The sequence below is a fragment of the Gymnoscopelus microlampas genome (assembly GCF_963454915.1).
Source record: "Gymnoscopelus microlampas genome assembly, chromosome: 12".
NCBI classification, from domain to species: domain Eukaryota; kingdom Metazoa; phylum Chordata; class Actinopteri; order Myctophiformes; family Myctophidae; genus Gymnoscopelus; species Gymnoscopelus microlampas.
Window position 1 is genome coordinate 24,946,735 of NC_139949.1, and position 24,208 is coordinate 24,970,942.

General features: G+C 42.0%; 1 protein-coding gene across 2 annotated transcripts in view; it reads left to right on the plus strand.

The window, feature by feature from the left end:
- The first annotated feature begins 1,589 nt into the window (after positions 1-1,589).
- Positions 1,590-24,208, plus strand: part of esama (endothelial cell adhesion molecule a) — a 62,102-nt gene continuing 39,483 nt past the window's right edge. For both annotated transcript variants that reach the window (XM_084075219.1, XM_084075218.1), the window contains exon 1: positions 1,590-2,098. In XM_084075219.1, the coding sequence (XP_083931345.1) occupies positions 2,035-2,098 (64 nt within the window). In that variant the 5' untranslated portion in view covers positions 1,590-2,034. The remainder of the gene's footprint in view (positions 2,099-24,208) is intronic.

Below are 24,208 nucleotides of genomic sequence, written 5' to 3' on the forward strand. Positions count from 1 at the left end.
TGCCTCACTGTCCAGCCATAACTCAATGTTCATAAGTAAGCCTGTTGGCACATCAGCACTCACACTATACTCCACCAGTGTTGATTTCACAATGAAATATTAATGTGTTACTGTCGACTGCCAGCTCATTGCTTCCTGTTCCTGTGGTTTTACACCTTCTAGCCTCCTACTGAGTCTTGTGTACCATAGTCCTTGGAACAAGTAGAACATGACTGCCCCGGTTATTAAGTGTTTATTATCATAGGGTTTTCAGTGGGATCTGCAACAAATGTAATTGCACAAAAGTAACCCTAATCCTTTAAATTATTTTCCAATATCCATTATACAATGCTTTGCTCGGCATATTTACCCTGGGGCTAAATAAGACAGAAACAACAGAAGTGCCCCGAATGCAATAAATTAGAGCCTGCAGCCCAGATGCAATTTGCGGTAACACAGCAAAATCTGACCCATAACTATATGACCCTGTTTCCTTGGATTTAATCACAATAATAACCCGTGTTCACCTCACATAATTGAACAGTCCCCCTGTGTTAGCTTCACCTCTGCTCTGTTGCTGAGGCAACTGGGCAACCTCAACCTATATAAGAAAATGAGATGAAAAGGTGTGTTCACCTCTGGTCTGGGTGACTCCGGTTCAGTTCATTCATATTTGCAGCAGGGGGCAAGCCCTCCCTTGAGCTCATGACAAAGCTTGAGGAGCCTATTTCTGTGCTTTCAGCCCAGTACAGACTATGATAGAGCAGGGACATTGGGGAATTGGGGGAAAAAGGCTGTTTAACATGGTCTACTTTCTTTGTTGAGGATGGAAACTTGAGCCAGTGTGTTTGAAATTGGCCGTAGGCTATTTCATAAGCATGTCTTACATTAAATATAACTTGGAAGTTGGAACCTTAAAATGTATCATTTGTACAATGGTGATAAGTAACTAAGCACATTTACTCAAATACTATACAATTTGTAGGTATTTTTACTTTGCTGGAGTATTTACAATTGTCAGTACTTTTACTTCTACTCCACTACATCTCAGAGGCAAATGTTATACTTTTACTCCACTACAATTATTTGAAAACTTTAGTTACTATTTTTTTTGTAGATTTTGACTATTATTACAAAACATACGTTACCCACTTCAGCCCTAAATGCATTTCGGCCATTTGAAAATTCCAATTTCCAAAATATTTTTTATTAAATGTCTTAAAATACATTTTGATAATACTTTTGTACTTTTACTCAAGTACATTTTGAATTCCGGGCTTTTACTTGTAACAGAGTATTTCTACATTGCAGTATTGATACTTTTACTTAAGTAAAAAAAATGTAGTACTTTTTCCACCACTGCCTACGTAGGCTACATGAAATCAGCTATTCACTTGCAGCAGGTGCACGCCAGGTTGCGTCCGGCAATAAGCAAACAGGTGTTGCTGAGGCGCTGCTCTCGCTCTCTTTCACGGATTCTCTCTCACTCGTCTCTCTTTCTCTCTCTCGCACGCCCGCGCGCGCGCACACACACACACACACACACACACACACACACACACACACACACACACACACACACACACACACACAGTCTCTCTGAAAAGGGACGTGGGATGACAAGTTACTCTGCTATTGTCGCTTCGGTCACGATGACGAGTTCCTCCATGCAGGCAGGTCTAAAGAGAAGGACCGTCGGGGAGGACAATTAGTGTGTGAGGTGTCACACGCTGCCTGCCTCTCGCGGTGTCTGTCTCTCCGTTTACGCGAAAGCCACATCTCACCTGCTGCTGACGTTTACCACGGATAGCGATGCCTTCTACAAACTGAGTGCATTTCTCAGTGAACTGAAGGGAACAGGCGACCGTATTTCCTCATAATTGGAAGTGTCCCGGTACCTACCTAGTAGCCTACGGTGTCTCAGAACTGTGCTGTGGACATTCAAGGAAACCACTTGAAGGACTTCAAAGCGCCGCCGTGCCCGAGGCTCAGTGTTGGGTATATAACGGAGTGGAGCTGCACTGCAAGTGGAAGCGGCCACCGTGACACTGAACTATGAAGGTCCATACTTCGAGGAAACTTATTTTTCTGTCATTTACCTTCCTTTGGGGGTTGTCAGGTCAGTAACGTCTTTCTTTTCTTTTCTTTTTCTTTTCTTTGTAAATATCATGGTAATATTGTTTTTTGTTTGGTTCTGTTTTTGTTTGTTCTGTGAATTCTCACACAAACAAACTAACTGCACAGCAATGTGGAGACATGATGCCTGCAGCTCAAAGGTTGAAATACATTATTTGCATATTTCCCTTATTGGTTTAATTAATATAGGCCAGTGGATGTCAGAGCACCTGTTTTTTTTCTCCACAGCATCTGAAACAAGTGTTACACACATGATTGTCTTCCCAGGAAGAATAATCCCTAGTTCAGCACAGTTATGCTATCTAGCAATGTATGGCGATGCAGCCTATTTTAACCTGCCGTAGTATAGTAAGCTATCTTAGAAATAAGCCAACAATGCATTTGTTAGGCTATTTCACATTGTTTTGTTAAGACTATGTAGCCTATAGCCTTAAGAGTAAGAATCTGAACTGGTTAATGCTGCTTTATTTCACACCAGATTAGTCATCTTGACAGCAATTTAAAGGGATAAGTCCTACCTGTATGTATGTTTTCACAACCATCTTTTGGAATGTATGATATCTGTCAATTGACACACATGTCACAAGCACAATTTATGTAGGAAGTCAGTTTGATTTCTCAGACAATAAACTTTTAGCATTCAAGCCTAGGCTTGATTGATTGTAAGATGATGGGGTCAAGAATTCTGTACTGACATGGTTGTAACTCTTCTCTAGCAGTGAGGAGATTTTGCTGCATGTGGCCAGTCATACATTTTAGATTTCCCTGGGGTGTAGATCTTATAAGCCAAGGAATAATCTCACTGTCAAGTGAAAATAACAATGAAATCAAGTGGGAACTTCTTATGTTACCTTTATTTGCCCTAAGCCCGTGGGAGTCTATGCTTTTCAGCTCTGTTGTCAAAACAATTTCATGCTGACACAGGTAATTTTAGCCTTCACTTCACTTAAAGGGTGTGGTCTTGCTTGAAAAACGTACTCCACTTTACCTAAGACTCATTCATATGAATCATTCCATGCCTCTATTGACTGTGGTCATCAGGGGGTCTATTTATACTACGGGCAACAATTATTACAATGGTATATAGAACAGTAGCTGACCTTGACCCCAGCATTCTTTGACTCACAGTTAGTCTACTGCAGGTGTGTCCTGTAATCTGAATGGTCAAAAGGAAAAGAGGAAATGGTCATGAATAGCAGTCGGACTCGGGGCTAACAGGAAAGCTGGGAATTGCTTGAGTGTTGCTTGTAGTGTAGAGCAGGAAGTGAGCAACTGTCTTCCTATGAACAAGACAATACCACATTTCTGTTGCTATGGTTTTTTAATCAAACGTTTGAGTAATGAAAAACTAGGAAGTGCAACTTGTTGAAAGAAAGATTTTTTTTTTCTCAAACTGAAGCATAGCTGTAGTGCGTGTGTGTGTGTGTGTGTGTGTGTGTGTGTGTGTGTGTGTGTGTGTGTGTGTGTGTGTGTGTGTGTGTGTGTGTGTGTGTGTGTGTGTGTGTGTGTGTGTGTGTGTGTGTGTGTGTGCTTGTGTGTGCGTGCGTGGAGGCAGGGGGCAGTGAAAGGTGTGTGTGTGTGTGTGTGTGTGTGTGTGTGTGTGTGTGTGTGTGTGTGTGTGTGTGTGTGTGTGTGTGTGTGTGTGTGTGTGTGTGTGTGTGTGTGTGTGTGTGTACACAAGCATTTGAGCATTTATTGCTAAGAATCTTATTCATAAAGTCATCTCATGACCTGCAATCACATCTTATGTCATAATTCATGTAGTGGCAGCAGTCAATACCTGAGAGTTACTTTTGGTATGTCTGGCTTCTCATTCAAATTGATATATCATTTGCAGGAATTATTGAACAGAAACTTTGCTTATTTTCATCCTGAATCCTATCGTTCAGTTGTGAAATGTTCTTGACTTACATGCAAAGTTTAAACTCACAAACTCATTGCCTCATGCATCATTACATATTTTACACCAACATGTGAAAGGACCGCAATGGAAATAAGCAGGTAGCTTTCTTGCATTTTATCCTTTTGATAATTGTGTGACAATATATCTAATAGTGCATTATGTTAAAAGAGGTCAACGTTAAAGTGAGTAGGTAATTTTCAATCCGACTTAGTACTTTCCAGTATGTTATGTGTGTCGAGAGCTCACTCTCAAAGGCTCTGCAAAATCATTTTACGTATGCTGGTTTACGTAAAATAACAATAGAACGATAGGATTCAGGATGAAAATGTGCAAAGTTGCCCAATTCCCATTAATATGTACATTGAAAATGTGCTAAACTGATGGAGGGAATTGGGTGTAGCAGAGGAGCAGAACAAAAATTGAAAAAAGGATTATGAAAGGAAAAGGCACCAATATGATTGTAGCCTACAAAGTAAAATCCTGAGTGAAGTAGCATTTTCAAGTGCAAAGAAATGTGTTGATTTAACTCTGAGAGTGTGAAAATGGACCCACATGGATTGTACATTTTTACACTCATGGGCCCTATCTTCCACACAATGCAAAGTGGCGCTAATGGGTAGCGCAATTGTCATTGCTATCTTCCGACCATTGTCTAAATACCAAATGACCTTGCGCCTGTTTAGCGCCCATGGGCGTTTTGGTCTTAAAATTAGGTGTGGTCTGTTGCAAACAGGGCACACTACTATCTTACGCACAGAGTTTGCGCTCTGGGTTAAGCCAGCTCCATCTCCGAGGTGGTCTCATCTTCCGGCGCAGTTTCCTTACTATTTAGACAGCGCAATGCTCATCACATTAACAGGTCAACGTCTTCGGCACTCCTGGCGCACGGAGTGAGCAGCCTTCCATCACGTTTTAATAAGTGGTTTAAAAACTACTTAACTGAGAGTGAGCATATCATTATTACGTTGATATGTGAAGTTAACTCCGATGTCTCTTGGACATGAGGAGATATTAGGCTACAGGAGGAAGATGTGAATTTTGACCAGCATTGATTGCAGCACTTTCAATCAAAATCCACCCAAATTCAACACTATAACACTCATGTTCATCATGGTAGAAAGATGACATTTCTCAGGGGCTCCACATTGATTTATTAGTTCAATTAATATAACACACAAAACATACCCATGACTAATTCAGAGGCTTAATACCACCCATTAGCGTCCTGCACTGGTGTTGGAGCCCAGATAATAACGCAGCGTCTAACTAGTCAAATTGGCATGGACACAGCCCTGATACAATTTTCACCTTGCGCACTGCACCGTGTGCCATATATCGTCTAAACAGGGCCGTTTAGAGTTATATGAATACTGAGGATTTAGCTGTGTGCGCTCCATGGAGGATATGGATGATAGAGGTACTGTGGCTCACGGCCCAATAGTTGCACATCACCGACCTTGGTTGTGATTCATGGCAGCATGATGTACAGTATATTGGTTGTGTCAGGAGTCTCAGGACTTTAAATTTGGGATTGAATTTCAGCGCTCTCCTGTATTGCTATACATCACCTGTATCAGTTATATCTGTTTGCTCTACGCTGCAGCATGTACAGTAGCCTACAGCAGTTCACACAGTCCTGCTCAATGAGGTAAATCCATTAAGCCTGCCTAAGCAAAGTCTTATCTTAATTATTTCATTTGATTACATTAGGCACGGCTCAGTATGCTAAGCAGCACATAATTATGGACTGTCTTCTAACTAACAGACTAAATGAACTTGAATCCATGGAAACGTATTCTCAGGGAAGTTTTTGCCTGAAGTCATTACTGATGCCCCCCCCCCTCCCAGTGCTTTAACCAATAGGCTCTATGCACAGCAGCCATATTGGACAGAAATTGGGCCCCTTCCTTGCTTCCTTCACAGGTGTTACCAATGACACTAATGAAGGCTCTGTTCCATTTAGTGTAGCACAGTGGTTCTCAAACTTTTTAATTTCAAGGACCCCCATAACTCTGAGAGTGTACAAATGGGGAGGGTCCATTTGGTTCCATTTGTACACTCTCAGAGTTACACCCTCTCAAGGAACCATGAGGGTCCCTGGACCACACTTTGAGACCCACTAGTATTTCTAGTGAGGCAACATGCACAATATCAGCACCCTGCCTCTGTTTGACCAGAATGGAACAGAGCCTTCAGAACAAAAGTGACTCAATCACCTTTTTATCAATAATTGGTTTACCCATGGAAAAAAATATAATTTACATTACCTTGTAGGTTTTGCTTCTGCATAGCTCTAGGCAATGTGATCACAAGAGATACTTAATCTGCATACACACACACACACACACACACACACACACACACACACACACACACACACACACACACACACACACACACACACACACACACACACACACACACACACACACACACACACACACACACACACACACACACACGCACGCACGTATGTGTGTGTAATGTATCTATTATGTATGTACAATTGTGCATACCTGATAAGCTAGAAGCCACAGGTCCCTTATCAAAGCCAGTTGTTCATAGCAGTGGGGTATAAGCCTTGCTTTTATCTTTCAACTGCCCATCGTACAATTACTATTCTGTTCTGGACACACCATCTGGCATAAGAACATCTTCATTTGTTTTCCAGATGGGTCCCACAATGGACTTTACTTATTTAACAAGGCCACATCATACAAGCTTCAAAGACTTCGTTGGTATATGAAGGAGGGGCTTGGCTCTGCTGCCACCATTGATTTTCTATGTGGAATTCCCAGTGATTTAGGACAGCGAGTGAGAGGGTTGCAGGCCTTATTTTTAGCTGCACATATTATTTTAACATGAGGCGGGTCAGGGCAGAGTGGTCCCCCTATAAAAATCATGTCTCGCAAGTTGATGTAATGTGCTGTGTGTATATGATATACGTATGTGACGATACAGCAATTCTTGTTTGTTTCCTGTTTGTGCTCCCCATTGTTCCCCCTGTCAACATTAGATCCCAAAATATACCCCATATCCCCAAAGACTGCTGAGGGAACGGCCCTGGAATGCAATTTTTCTTATACTTACAACAACTCTGGCCTTATCCCTGATTGCCTATTTCTTATAATAATACTCACTGGACGTGAATCACAGCTCCTTTCTGCTTTGAGCCAGGATTACAAGCAGTTTGGAAGTCTGCGGTCCCCAGCAACTTGTGCGGTTTGATTTGAGGCAGAAGATTGGGGGATTTATCGGTAAACATGTAATGACTTAGAAATATAGCAGCTTGATTTTGACCCCCTGGCAAGGCAGTATTCCATCCAATCGCCGGTCCCGGCAAGTGTGCCACCGCTTCTTGTAATCCCATGTATTTATACCCACCGGCATTCGGTACAAGGCCGAGGACATCAAGCCATGATAGAAGCTGTAGGGAGATTAGAATAGGCTCAGCCTCATGCTGACAGGTAAGGGGAGAGGGGACTTGGAATGGATAAATCGTACTACTAAAACAAATGGTGCCGGTTCCTATTAATGTTGGTTTATGGGATCATAAAATAACCAAAGGGGTGGGTTTCTTCATTTAGTGATACTTTTAATCTTTGTCTACAGCTTCATCAAATTGCACTCATAATGAAAATAAGAGCAATAATTATATTGAGTACATACAGTACATACACTCATAGACATTGGGACCAGCAGCTACCGTGGCCCTGCAGATGTGACATGCCATAATAGGACATGTGGCTGTGTTGGGACGTCCTGTGACGTCCTCTCCTATCTCCATCCTAGGTCCCTGACAGAACGGGCCTCCTCTCACAGGATAGAGGTCATGAGAAAGGCACTGGGCGACTTTCCCAACACTTGGCCCTGGCCTATGGACTTTCTTAAAGGCACAGGCCCTGGGGTTCTCTCTCCTCTTACTTACAATACTGCATCTTTCTCTAACTATTCTTCATGACTAATTTAGGGCTGTCACGATTACAAATTTACGTTGAAGTTGATTCATTGTCACTCAAATAATTGCACTTAGCGATTTAATTGTGTGTTTGGCATTGGACATTGGAACATATGAAGCCTTTTAGGCTTTGTAATAAAAAAATGCACACGGCAGATATGACAAATAACTGAAATATACAAAGAAATTATTTACATATTTAATAATTTTATACATGTAAAATAGCAGAAATAGCTGATCTAGAAGCTTTAAAAAATATATAGCAGATCTACAAGCTTACAACGCATCACTTTGTGACGGGTTGTAAGCTTGTAGATCTGCTATTTCTATTTTTTTTTATATTTGAAAATGTGTGAAAGGTTTTCAACATGGAAACGATTATGCAAAAATAATTGCGATTATCTGAAATAATTGTGATTAGACGATTATGTACAGTAATAATTGTGACATCTTTATCTCTCTTTCTGCATCTATTTTCCTCCTCTCTCTCTCTCTCTCTCTCTCTCTCTCTCTCTTTCTCTCTCTCTCTCTCTCTCTCTTTCTCTCTCTCTCTCTCCCCCCCTCTCTCTCTCTCTCCATGTTTGGAAGCAGGCAGTGCCAGCCTCTGCACTTTATCAGACCAGAACTGATGTACAGTACACAGGCCTTCATATATCTCCCCCAGTGAGTGATTGATGCCCATACGATGCCTAAAAGTTATGATGGAAATCTCTTGGACCATAAATCATGAGGCTTTGGGTATTGTTCGACAGAAGGACTATATAAACAATTCTGTTGATGTTTGCCTCTGGTATTTTACGATCAACAAGGCATTTACAATTTAAGCATTTAGCAGACACTTAAAGTAGGCTACAAGATCTGAGTAAATGGCATGAACCCTGGTCAACATCATCAAGTAAATAGAGCAAAGAAAGCAATTTAGTGTTACGAAGTAAAAGGTACCAGGTAAACAAAAAAAAAATCACTCTCTGGAGGAACCTAAACACACCATATATTTGTAGAAAACCATTATCGTGTTTTTTGAAGGGGAAGTCCCAAATCACAATAATGGCATGACCTGCTGAAATGCATATGAAATGCAAGAGTGCCATGTCAGGCTCCAAAATCTAATTTCAGGTTGCCGGTGAAGGCTGTATAGTCAGCTGTTGCCAATGTGCTGGCTAATGACTATTTACATCCAAGGGATCCACCAGAGGCTTATCGGGTGGCACTAGGGGCAGTCTGGCTGCTTTGCTAGCTATTCTCCTGCTTCTCTCAAACTCATACACTCTGGCAGGGTGCTGATGTCAAAACCTCTCTGGCTATCTCCCTACAGGCAGGCAGCGTAGTCGCTGATAGGTTGCTTAGCTCATGCTACCTAGCAGTGCAACAGCTATGGCTGTGTGAACTATGCGAACACCATTCAAGCAAGCACAAAAAAAATTATATTAGCACTGATGCATCACAGCTAGCTTCAATGGTGCTGTGGTTACGAGTTGCAGCGGCAGACCACTGACAGATTTTCCTGGCAGAATTTAGCAACAGCCACAACAATTATCCTCATGGCCTGTCCTCAGTAATAATAAATAAAAGAAATAAAGCGGACAGACGGGAATTGAGGGCATGGGCTTAGACAAGATGATGAATCTGTGTTAAATCATTCTTATAACTGGAAGTACTTGAGTGGGGGCAGAGGGCGATGCACTTAAGAATCCAGTGATGTTGACAAAATTCTGATCCTCTACTTGTGTTAGAAAGTGTTAAGTGTTTGGGTAGCTCAGGTGATCTCATGTTTAGTGCTGGTCTGTATTTCTGTAGCCCTATTAGCTACTGTAAAATATCTTGTAACTTCATTAAACAGTTAATTCTCCATAGCTTTGTCAGTCAAGTTGTAAGGTATGTCATATTTAAATCAGTGATTATAATGTATCCAAAGCAAACAATTTCGGCGATTGAAACTCCAAAGTACATGGTACAGTATATTATAGCCTATGGCAGTGTTTATCAACCTTTTTGGTGCCAAGGCACACCTGGCATAGCCAAAATATCCCAGGGCACACCTAGAATTTAGCGGCTGGCCCTGGGTGCATCTCTTCTTTGCTGGTGGAGCTCTCATCATCTTGTAGTAATAATACTGAGTGCCAAAGCATGTACCCTGTGCCCCTTTTATACAGTACCAGGTAGGACAACATATTTGCATTCCTATGGGTGATGGTCATTACACTGAATGGCCGTATCGATTGACGGACAATCACCGCTATTGTTCTCGAGGGGCTGGGTTCACACTTTCTTCAAACGTCGCGGCACACCTCAGCAGTACTCGCGGCCCAAAATTGGGCCCTTTGCCAGGGTTGATAAACACTGGCCTATGGAGTAAAAAGGCTTGCTATTAATACACACCCAAAGAAAGGAGCAGAGACAGTGGCAAACTGAAAGTTGTTCATACTGTGTACTCTGAATAAAGATTATCGAAGGAAGATGGTGGTTAGACTGTGTAACCTTTTAAATTAAACAAAAGTTATTTTTATATAATCTTTCACTGGTATATTTTTTCATAATAACCATTCCATATATATGTGTTACAACATGTTTAAACACTATTAAACACTATTTATTTTTTTCTTCTTATCCCACGATTTTGCAACCTCATTTTTTTCACCCAGTGCCAATTGTCTAAGTAGTAGTCCTGGGCGCTACACTCCCTCTGCCCGCCTAGCCAGCCTAACACTATTTTTATTCGCAAGTGTCTCCCCCGACACTCACGTCAAAACGATGTACAGTACAGTAGGCACTGGTAATTATTGGAACTGGATTTATGTATGTATTCTAAAATGAATGAATACAGTTTCTGACAACTTGTTGCATTCCAAAATATCTAGGACGCTGCAGCATTCCTTTTTGCGTGTAATAACAACAGAGATACCAGAGGTGTCTGCAAAAAGATTACGAAGATGAAAGTTGCACAGTATGACTTTAAAGGGGATAGGAAACTTTGGACCTGCCAGCACCCGTACTATGTTCTGCATACAGTACATTTTACGTACTGTAAGCAGAAGTATAATTACAAAGGCATGATATGGCACCAGATGCAGTAATCAAGTATGAGGAGCCACTGTCAGCAGGCAGCCTTGTGGAAAAAGTCATTACATTCACACTATTAAGCTGAGTCCTTCAGGGCATCAGCTTTGCACCAGCGTTCTCACTGAGGCGGATCGGGTGAAGAAGACAAGCCTTCTCACTGAGGCCGATCAGGCGATGAAGCAACTGCTGTTGGGGAAACAGCAGGAGGCCCAGGCCAGCACATTGATCATAATATTCTACACTACTATATGGACCACATACTGCCATGTACTCTTTACATAGTGTGCACTTGTACACTGTCAGAGTTACAAATAGATAAGTTAACACGGAGGATTTTTCGGTGTGTACTGTATGCACACACTACGCACAAACATAACAAACATACTAGACCTTGCTTATTCTCTCAATCACACACATTCAAATGCACTTTTTTTTTACTCTAGCAAAGGGTGTGATTTCCCACCAGGGTGAATCCCCATTTCTTCTTTTAATGCCGCTATCTGGCAGCATGATTCATGGTGGCACTGTTGTTGATCAAGCCAATGTACTAGATTGTGTTAGTGAAATTGTAGTAGTGAATATACAGTAGTAATTGATTTACTGCTGATTTCACCCTGTCACCTTCACAGAATAATATAGGCCTGTGATCTTCTGTGTGATTATGTGACACCTACAGTGGGTAACTGGTGTCATTTATACTCAAAGGACTGTAGGTCCCTGCAGGCTCAAAGATCCTGCTGTCTGCCAGCATGAAAAATGTCCTCTCAACCCATCATGCAATTTCAAAAGCTGTTGTGTCTGTGCGTGCGTGCGTGCACTTGCGTGCATGTGTGTGTGTGTGTGTGTGTGTGTGTGTGTGTGTGTGTGCGTGCATGTTTGTTTTGTAAGGATATTGGGCACCTGTCATCTCAACCCAATCACCCCTCCTCCCTCCTATCGTCTCTTCATCGTTCTATCCACCGTTCTCTCCTCTTCTGCCTCTTTGTTTTTTTCTGATATATCAACCTCTCTCATCTGTCGCCTCTGCTACCCTCCCTCCCTTCTTGTCTTCTATTTCCTCCTTCATCCTGTGGCCTTTCTGCCCCCTGGTCCTCATTCTCCTACTTCTGTCCCTAGAGCTGCAGCTCACACATCTCATCAGCGCATCTCAGTGAATCAATATATACCACATACCATATATATACACACACACACACACACACACACACACACACACACACACACACACACACACACACACACACACACACACACACACACACACTCTTAATCCACCAGAGCGATTTACATTAAGGAAGGAAAACACATGGTAATACATCAAATGCATAGAAATAGTCATCTAGGATCATAGGTAAACCAAGAATCATCAGTCTAACAGTAGCATATCCAAACAATCTGTACATTGATTGAAACTATACACTATACTGTAGGATGCCAGGTCAACAATGACCTGGCATCTGTCTACATAGCATGCTTCTCTTATCTAATTACATTTTAGCCTTTGCATAAGCCTGCAAGGTCGTCAAGGCTAGGGCAACTGCTACGGCAAGTGCTACGGGCTAAGTTGGAGTCTGAAGAGGTGAGTCTTCAGATTACGGCGGGATATTGGGAGTGAGTCTGCAGTTCTAATTGCAATAGGGAGTTCATTCTACAGTTTGGGAGCCAGAAGGGAGAAGAGTTGGGGACGTGTGGAGCGTTGTCCAGGATGCTTTAGTGAAGGTTCTGCCAGCTTCCTTGCATACTCGCACAGCGACACTATACAGTATACAGTATACTACTACCCCGGCCCTTCTTTCTTCTCATGTTCCAACGCATGTCTCACTTGCATGTTCACTGTCTTCGCTTTTCAGCCATCCAACTATCAGTCTCTCCTCTCTCTCTCAACTCGCTAATGCTGCTTTCTTCCCTGGGTGGTGGTGTGTAATTATGTGCTCTCATCCAGTGAGGGCTCTGTCGTACACAACTGTGCCTTGAGAGAGAGAGAGCTCAAATTATATCATTATCTGATAATGACTCACTCAGGGGTGTACCAGCTCTGTCCCACCCCCCCACCCCCCACGACACTTCCACCAAAGTATCTCCCACACACATACACACACACACACACACACACACACACACACACACACACACACACACACACACACACACACACACACACACACACACACACACACACACAGACACACGCACGCACGCACGCGTGCGCGCGCGCACACACACACACACACACACACACACACACACACACACACACACACACACACACACACACACAGACATTGTTGTTTATAACAGAACCTGTAACCTACTCTTTTTGGCTGATGTACCCCAATTGGCTATGAAAGCTATGAAAGAGGATATGCTTTAATAATGTATGCTGTTGATATGTCATTTCCCTATAGATTATGCAGGTTGTCGACACTGTCCTAATTTAATGTAGCTTTCTATCATTTGCAATCAAGCTGACAACAAGACACTCGGGAGAAAATATATTATGCCGTAATCAGATTAGGAACACACACATACAAGTGGCTTGCACAAATATAGGAGAGCAGGATCACACCTCAAGCACTGCCCTTCCGCTCTTATGCCTTTATTATGCTCACCTAAGGCAGACAGACATCTTTATTAATCCTGTGGTGAGGACCAGGGCTGAATCCAACTCCTGTTTAATTGATGGTGTGGCTCTTAGCTGAATGAATTGTTTCACAAATTAAACCCCCATGGCTTTTGCCAGTGAAGTAAGTGTGGGCTCTTTCATTATCTCATTGGTTTGACCCTTATCCTCACTTGCGGTCAACAGACTCTCCACCCATGACTCTAAAGTCAAGCCTTTCACAGTAGTCCACCACTATGGTGCCAGTGGTTCAGGAGGTAGAGCGGTCGTCTGGGAATCACACGGTTCCCAGTTCGATCCTCAGCGCCTTCTGGCTGTGTGTCGAAGTGTCCTTGAGCATGACACTGAACCCCTAGCTGCTCCTGATGAGCAGGTTGGTTTCCTCCTCTGTCGGTGTGTGTGAATATGTGAATGTGTGTGTGAATACATGTATGTGAATGTGTCTGTGAATATGTGAAATTATGAACATGAACATAGGCGCTATAAATGCAGTCAATTGCCATTTGTTAACTGTGAGAGTAGACATATAGGACATATATTGTAAGCCCAGATTGTTTTCCAAGTGTTACTGTATATATTCATGCATATAGTAATACTTTATTCTGTGCTGCTTTCAGTAAAGGCAGTTGCGTATGTGTTTATACACACTATGTACATGACAGGAACATGGCCATGGACATCTGGCATTTCAGGTACTAACTTTGAGTTCAAGCTACAGTATGTGTCGTTTGAAATACTTGCATCTTCCTAAATGTAATTTCCCCCTTTGCATCGTGTTCCTCTATGTCAAGAAAAAATATTTAGCTCCTCATTCATCTCCTTTCTCTGTATGCACCAGCACTATACTATGTACTGTAGGCACTGAAGCCAAGCACACGGGGAGAGAGTCCCTCTAATCTCCTAAGCACACGTCTTTGAAGAGGTGGAAGTTTCTAAACTGAATGCTAAACAGGATCTATCAGGATTAAGTCTGGATTTGAGGCAGTCTAGCTTATTGCTGACTGTACTTTAGAATGGGGGATATGGAAATGCTTGCAATTTGTAACACAAAGTGATTTGATTTCTTTCTTGCAAGAGATGCAGTATTTTGCTGAGCCATTCTGGTGAACCCTGTGCCATTTTACCAAGTGAGTACAGAATGCTTTCACATGAGTGTCATCATTGACATTTTGAACATTCATTAGTGACTGCTCATTACATCTGCCAATTTCCTACAGCCATCCAACCGTGAGAGCCATTCCCATTAACCTACACATTAGGAGTAATTAGGCGGTCTGCTCTCTCTCTCCTTTTATTCCCCCCCTCTTGCTTGGAAAAGCACAGTTGATTTTGTTGTTATGTGTAAATATGCATGAAATGCATACAGATCCAGCGCGAAGTCAATATAGTAAGTCTGCATTATGCAGGCAATTGACCTCTATCTCTGTTTTCCCAAGAAATCCCATTTCTAATATGCGTTCAAGATTAACTTTATCGTCATTCAAACTATACACAAGTGCACAGCAGAATTAAATGACATTGGCCCTCATTTATCAACGGAGCGTATAAACCGGCTTATATTTTTCCATATATTCGGCCGTACACCAACGTCGAAGTCACATTTATCAACGAATCCTATACAGACAATCCTAGCGTACATTGGGTCGGAGCCTTGATAAATGTCACGGCTGAAACCGAGCGTCATTTAAATAACACGCCCTTAAATATTCTCGAAGCGCCCTGATTTAACGACATGGAGAACCAGAATACGACACACACACACACACACACACACACATGCCCAACTGTGTCTTTTCATCCGTAGCGGTACAATCTTTGTCACGTAGGCTTCTAGCCTACACGAATGACATATTATGATACCAATCACATTGATTATATTAATTTATTTAACCCATACCGAGCAGTGCACAAGCAGTCATGTAGGATATTCCCCGTGAGACTCGGACGGGAGGCAGTGATCCCGTGCTGCCACGTTAATAAGAGATTCGATCGTTGGGTTTATATCCTTAACCCAGCCAGGTTGGGTAGCCTACATAACTCTCTATGACATAACTCAATAACATAGGACAAGCCACTGTAAGTTTGTAGACCTCACTGTCCATGAAAAGATGGTCGGGGCTCCCGAAAATGCTCTCGCAGAAGCGCTCGTATATTTTGAAAATAGCAGATCTACAAGCTCACAACGCGTCGCGATGCGACCAGTTGTGAGCTTGTAGATCTGCTATTTTCAAATAGCCAATGCAGCCAGATCTGCAAGCTTAACCGAATGACTGTTAAAGCAGTTTGTTTAAATTACTTTATAAAATGTTATATTTTCACAGGGATTATTTATTAGTGTAGATATACATTTAGGAGTGGATTATGTGTCCAGATGCCTGTCAGACAGTCAGACAATGCTGCTCTGCAGGTCTAGAATGGAATAAACGGGCGCAGCCAAAGTCAACAACTGGTCTCGACCAGACGTGAGATCTCAGTGTACGGTAGGATGAAGCCAACGTCAGGATATATTGATAAATGCCAAAAGTTGCGGTGATCTCGCCGTACGCCCATTATTTGGTCTGCGCCGCGTTGATAAATGAGGGCCATTGTATCCGTATCCGACGATGAATTCAGAATAGAGGTGCAACAGTTAATCAAACTAATCCGTTTAATCGATTATAAAACATAATCAATTGTAATCGATTATAAAACATAATCAATTGTAATCGATTATAAAACATAATCAATTGTAATCGATTATAATAACAATCGATTTGGAAATATATATTATATATTATATATATGTTGTGTTATATGAAATGTAAGCTTATCATATAAACATGTACAGATCCAATCCAATAGGGCTGCCTGCATTATAAAAAATAAGCAATTTAAAAAAGTTTGTGCTTCTCTATTATTTGATTAATTGAAAAACGAATTGATAAAATAATCACTAAGGAAATAATTTATAGTTGCATCCCTAATTGAGAATATGATTAAAAAAAGTAAGGGGCATGAGTCTACTGTAAACTCTATGCAGTGCACCCATGTGATCATTGTATTACACATCTCCATCACACTAGTGTCACATGTAAATCCCTCATTTGGAGCTCCTTCTCTGACATGCTTTGTAACCAAGCAGTGGTTCTAAGTACATTTACTCAAGCTTATTATTTTGATAATGTGTGAAGACTTTTAAAGATGTTTGAAAAGTTCTCACCTATAATGACATGCCCAAAATAGGGACGCCAGGTCGTAAGTGGTTAATATGAGCTCTTTAATCACAATGGCAGATCCATACATTCTCCACACATCCTCACTCATTTTTTAAACACAGATCCTGCGGGATCAGGGGTGGCGAGCCTTTAGAGGGTTCTATAATCACTCTCTGTCCCTTCAGAGGGCCCCACGGCACGTCTTCCTCCGCTGTCATAAAAATAACCTCTCTCTTTACATTTAATATAACGGCTCACACACACGCACACACACAGAGCTCACTAAGGGACGCTAGTCTCGGTCTCCCCTCCCCTCTGTGTGACACCAGCTGTCACTGAAGGAGACGTCAGACAGATACGGGCGCAAGAGGAATTATCAGACCTCCCCGTAACCACCCTCCGCTACTGAAACACATCGCTCATCTTTCGTTCACTACTCCCCCGCGCTGATAAAAATAGAACTGAACCAACTTAGTGCAAAGCAATGTTTAAAAAAGGGGGAGAAATGCTTCTTTTCTTCCTCTATCTGTAATTAGCTGGTTAATTAGCAGGCCTGGTCAACTTGGTCAAGTGACACCAACCGTCAACCACATGAACCTAGCTTCCCCATTCTGGGGCGAACATTCTGCAAAAATAACCGATATACTAGCTTGTCGTTGCGAGCGACGCGTTGTAGAATCCGACACGTTGTACAGTATATTGGCTATTGCCAGTGAAGATATTTAGTGTAGATGGACAAATAGGAGAGGTCCTATAGAGACCTGGTGGATTTCGTGTCGCAGATGCTTATAGATCTGTTATTTTTGGTCTGTGACCTTGCCGTACGAGAGAGCGTAAATGTGACATTACACTATAACACCACGGGTTTTCATGTTTCACAGCTGGTTTGTATTCCACTTGAGTGGCTGCTGTGTCTCTTATTAGTGACATTGTTTGTGTTGCCCTGATGAAGACTTCAGCTTGAAACACACGGGCTCATGTTTGACTGCTTTCTGTCGTCATTAGTCTTTCTTACTCTGGAATTTGAGTGCCTTGGACATTGGATGCAGTTCAAGTATTATAGTATTGTAGCCTACATGTAGGGCTGTCACAATCATGACATTTTACTTAACGATTAATTGTCATACAAATAATTGCGATTAACGTTTGTTTTTGGCTTTAAATCTGTACTGGACTTGTTAAAAAGAAAGACATTTTTTTTATATTATTTTACATAAAAATCATTGTTGTTTGAATAGATGCTTGATTTGTCATTTGAATTGGGTAAAGTGACTGTGGAGTGACCCCATCCTCAGCATGCATACAGTAGTGTCCCTGGGAACATAAATCAAAGGAGAGATGGAATGTCGCTGGCCGCTTATATGATTATGATGATAGAATGTGCATGGCTATTGTGACAGGTCTTTATCAACGGATGTGTTGATGTATGTTCCTTTGACGTTTGGCATAGGATTTACAGTATGTAACCGTTTGGTGACAAGCACATGTTTGCTCGTACACTACGTGTGATAAGGTTTACAGTGTGTTTATACAGTACTGGAGTACTTGTGAAGACATAGTGCAAAGTGCAACATTTGGACACACACACACACACACACACACACACACACACACACACACACACACACACACACACACACACACACACACACACACACACACACACACACACACTGTGATTGTTATCATTGTTCTGTTATCTTTCCTTCATAGTTTCATTAATATTCCACAGTCCAGTTGTTCACTCATTGACTCTGGACTTTCACCTTTTTTTACTTTGCCACTAAAATGTGCCTGGAGCTTTTCTCCATTGAGCACAAACCAAAGGGTTATTTATTCATTTATTAATATAAGAAAAGCTAAATCGCTTTTAATTGTATTATCTTGAAACTATAATCATTATAATAATTGGACCCATATGGGTCCATTTGGTAACACTCTCAGGGCCGTTTCAGACTATGGTTTTGGGTGCGCACTCCAGACCGCTCCGTTTCCGAGTGCGCTTGGCTGGCCCGCATTCACACTGGCCAAGTCTCTAACGCGCTCGAATACACTTGCATATATACCCCCGATCCTATAGGTGGCGGCATGCACATAGTTGTTCGCCAGTGGACACAGACGTCATCAACTATGCGACAATGTTTGTGCTGGTCGCGCATAAATATAGGGTTGCCGTTGGGAGGCGAACCCTTTTTCTACCCCTTGTTTTTCAGTAGCGGGGGGCGGGGGGCGGGGAGCGGGGGGCGCCCAATGGCTTTTTGATCATCTTGATGATGATGGACCAATTCATAGAACCGCATTCTTTAAAAAAGAATGTTTATAGATTTTTTACTATCAAATACATTGATTAAACACTTTAATCAACCCTATTTTATACTTCGTTGTACAAAGGTGTTGTGCAAAATAACAAAATGTCCCGAAATTATAAAAAAGTTACTCATAAGGCTATCATCATATAATGATTTATTTATATTGACTGTATCGACAGCTGTTTCACTCATCTAATATAACAGTTTATACTTAGGCTGTCGTGAAAGTGTAATATTTAGAGAAATTCTAAGTTTCAAACGCAAATTTTATTTTTAATTTAACCAGTAAAACCACGTTGAGACACAGTCGCAAAAGTAGTGGTGAGACAGCTGTTTCACTCATCTAATATAACAGTTTATACTTAGGCTGTCGTGAAAGTGTAATATTTAGAGAAATACTAAGTTTCAAACGCAAATTTTATTTTTTACTTTGAGACACGTTGAGACACAGTCGCAAAAGTAGTGGTGAATTAGGCAAATGGATATTTATTATATATTTAGACTGCATGTTTCCTTTAAAGTTTAATGCACGCAACTGTTTTCGCCAGATTTCATTTCTGCTGTTTCTCTTGAGCGTGCGTCAGTCGGGCTTCAACAACAAAGCCGTCTGCGCATCGACTTCCGCTGCACTGACAGCGCTCGCCCAGTGTGGGCGGAGCTATCCGTCTAGGATGTGACGTAGGGACTAGGGCGCCCCCCGCTCCCCGCCCATAGAGGTATAATATAACTAGAGGGAGGATTGCCCCGCCCCCAGCTATCATTTCAATGAATGTGCTCACTGGCGTTTTGAAGCACCCGGAAGCCTGCCGGAAGTAGAATTATTGAGACGGTTTTGGGTTGGCGTAAAGTTATGAGCATGCGCACTAGTGTCATTTTTGCGTTCTACGGCAGCCCGTGTGTCAAGGATTGAACGCGAGATATTTATGAAATTCACTGGAGATGCCTATGTATATGTAAATGCATATGTATTTATGTATAATATGTTTACATATTTATATCTCTATATATAAATATATATCAGTATGTTTTGCTCGCGCATGTATTTCTCCCCGCCTGCAGTTCCAGCTTTGGCCACTGGGGTGGCAGCTTCAAGATTTCTCAGCGGCTCTGGGGGCTTGTCCCCGCCCCCCGCCCCCCGCTACTGAAAAACAAGGGGTAGAAAAAGGGTTCGCCGTTGGGAGAGGGTCAGGAGCGCACTGAGCGCACAGAAGTCAAGGCACAGACTGCTGTGTTGTTGGCGCGCGTGTTGTTGACAGACAACGGATGCACGCTTATGAGAAACAACACAAATAAAACCTGGTGAAACACTTGTGTGCATTTGCGCAAGATGAGGATACAGGAAACATTCAGTCTAAATGTCCAGTTTACTAACCTTCACAACAACTACTACTTTTGTATTTGAAACCTTACATTTCTCTAAATATTATAAACTTTCACGACAGCTTAAGTACAAAAATATATAATTTATGAAAAGGCAACTAGCCTATACAGTGAAGTCGGACTGAATGACTGAAACCTTGTATTGTGAATTGTACTTCCATGTACTGTTTCTCATGTCTTACTAAATAAAGTAACGTCTTTTCTTTTTTTACTCTCTTTGTGTGGGGATTATCTGGCACATGTATGTATCTGTTATGAAAGAGAAATTGCATCATGAGTGAAACGGCTATAGTCCATGGGAAACCATAAACCTACGTAGGCCTACATCTAAATGAGTTATATTTACTTACAAATTTCAAATTACAAAGCCTTATAAGCTATATGTTTCTGGGATGCATAGTAGCTGAAACTCCACAAGATATCCACAAGATATACTATTATATATATATATATATATATATATATATATATATATATATATATATATATATATATATATATATATATATATATATATATATATATATATATATATATATATATATATATATATATATTGTTGCTGTCATTATATGGCCATGACACGGCCTCTCTTTCTATCTCGCGCTCTCATTCTATTTCTGTATGTAATGTTTTATATAAATAAATAAATACGTTTTATATATAAATATTGCGGGTTTTAGCGCATCATCCCGCCGGTTCATTTGGTCATTTAATGATGAAATTAACCCGCGGGATGATGCGGTAAATCTTTCATCATCCCGCGGATTCATTTTATAATTTAATGATGAAATTAACCCGCGGGATCCGGCCATGGTTGAACCCCTGTGGATTGATCTGCGACGTCTTTTTGTTGACTGTTTTTGTCGAGTTTATATACCGTCACCTATTCCAAATAGCGGGCCACTTCCGTCAAACAGTACGCTTGCTTTCACACTGCAGCGTACCGTCTCCGAGGACGCATGATTCGGATCCGAGACTGCCTCCGGAGGTGGTTTCGGGAACGGAACGGGGATCCGTTTCGGGGAACGATACGCAACGTTCACACTACCACAACATCAGCCAAGTGGCCCAGGGTGCGCACCCGGGGCCGTAGTGTGAAACCGCTATCAGAGTTACAAGTGGATAAAGTAACGCTGAGGATTTGACTGTGTATCGAAACTGACATTCACTCTTTTTCTCATGGTCAAATCCCCTCCATTCTGCTCATTAACGTTCCCTCTCGTCTTAGCAGCACCCTGCTGTACTGTGTGGTGTTATGATTTATTTAAGGGCATGAGGGGTGTGTGCACCGTCTCTCTCTTCATGACCTTGAGCTTCCATTGTCTTATGAGTCCGTTTATGACTCGTGGTGGCTTTTTTTTTCAGTCAAACATAGGATTCTCTCAGTCCTTAATCACACGTACTTTTCTAGTGCCCATAACAATACATGCACCTCTATTAGGAGTTCATGAGTGGTCAGCCATTGCAATTTACAATTGAGGCATTTAGTAGACGTAGTGCGTGTGGAATCAGAGTAACGGGAGCGAGCATGAAGCCTAGTCTGCAGTGCTGTATGCGGTGGTATGTTGGGGGGGGGGGGGGGGGGAGTAGTATCAAGGAAGGCGACAGCATGGGAGGCTGAATAGGCTTGTCAAGAAAGCTGGTTCTGTCCTCTGTACCACAATTATCAGTGTCTGTTGTGACAATGGTGACAGAGGATCTCCAGGGTGGCAAATTTGACACTTTCTATGAAACCTGCATTATAAACATACTTATAATGCATTAGAATCTACTTGTAACACTGTAATATTATAGTCATATGTTCACTCTAAGTATTCATAATGCTTTATAAGTTATAAAGCATTATGAATGTTATGTTAGAAATTATAACCATCGCCATGGTTACACATTATAAAGCATTTTATAGTGTCTTATAACAATAATTGTCTCCGCCAGGCCGAAGGCATGGTGGAGAGTATGTTTTCGTTTGATTTTCGCTGTGTCCCCCCCCCCCTAGCCAAGCTAACATTGGTCAAGCTTCACGTGACACGTGACAATATGTTGAAAGGGTGTGCTTTGATTGGCTAGCGAGACGCATGACGAAATACATACCTATAAATAGGTGACTCACTTCGGAACGCTGCGGTGCGCGTTCCGAAGTGACATCAGTGCCATCAGCCAGGAGTCAGGAGATATTAGCAGTCCCGCTGCTGGCGGAGACTTGTGCTCAGGAACAGTCAGGAACAGTACTTTCCAGTACAAACTGAGATCACAGCTGAGATCACACAATGCAAACTGAAGAAGCAGGAAATTATCGTCTGAAACCTCATGAAGAAGCAAAGGCGCAATGCCTTGAATCCCTAAATGACAAAAAACAAAGACGAGCCACAAATGCTGACAACATGACACAGCTACATTCTCTGGAAGAAAAAGTACAAGAGTCTGTAAAGAACATCGAAAGGAAAAGAAGGCACATCAACGAGCAGAAGGCAACATCAACGAGCAGATTACACCAATAAGAAGAGATGCTACTCCCTCCACAGGCATTCCCAACATTCCCAACACTAGTCTGCTGGCGGAGACTTGTGCTCCGGGGAGCACATTTTCTAGTTATACAGTGTTATAATCAGATTATAATGCATTATAAGTATGTTTATAAGGCAATTACTGCAAATTGTTTAGGGCTTGAGCTTCTGTAGCCTACACGATTCATGCATTAAAAAACCCTCTGTTTGAACAAGATAGCTAGAATTACGTGTTAAAAACCTTTTCCCTTCTTGTACCCCTGAGCCCAGTACAACCATACAGTTATGCACTGGTCACAGACCAGCTCCATTTTTAAAAGTGAAAATGTATTACCAAAGGGTGATGTTAAGCTGGAAACTCTGGCACTGTTTCCCCCAAAAGGACCATGACTCTTACAATGGAACAAAGGTGACATGAGGGCTAAGCTGCTTTTGGGAAACCCAGCACATATTTGACCTGAGCAGAGGGACAGGACCAAATTAATGCGCTTCAGGACTTAGAGAAAGAAGGACCGGAGACAAACCAGAGTGGAGAATCAGGGAGAAGTTTAAGTGATGAAGACAGAGCAAGGAAGATTTTTGATCAAGGGGAGGGTAGAGAAGAGGAGGGGGATGGGAGAGAGAGTGAGAAAATGTAGCATAGAGAAAGTGGAGGAGAGAGTGTACAAATGAAGGGTGCACCAGATAAGACCAGATACTGAGCTGCAGATTTGGCTGTTTAATCGAGTCGGTGAGGATTAGGGATGGATTATGCAGGAATTGCGGCGCAGCAGCAAATTAGCCCGGTAGCATTAATCTGAGAGGCGGACAAAGCTGGAGTACTTGGCCGGACAGCAGTCTGTGTGTGTGTGTGTGTGTGTGTGTGTGTGTGTGTGTGTGTGTGTGTGTGTGTGTGTGTGTGTGTGTGTGTGTGTGTGTGTGTGTGTGTGTGTGTGTGTGTGTGTGTGTGTGTGTGTGTGTGTGTGTGTGTGTGTGTGTGTGTGTGTGTGTGTGTGTGTGTGTGTGTGTGTGTGTGTGTGTGTGTGTGTGTGTGTGTGTGCGTGCGTGCGTGCGTGCGTGCGTGCGTGCGTGCGTGCGTGCGTGCGAGGTGAGGAAGGTTTATTGTGTCAAGAAGATGTAGCTGTGGCGGACAGACAATTGAACACACACACACACACACACA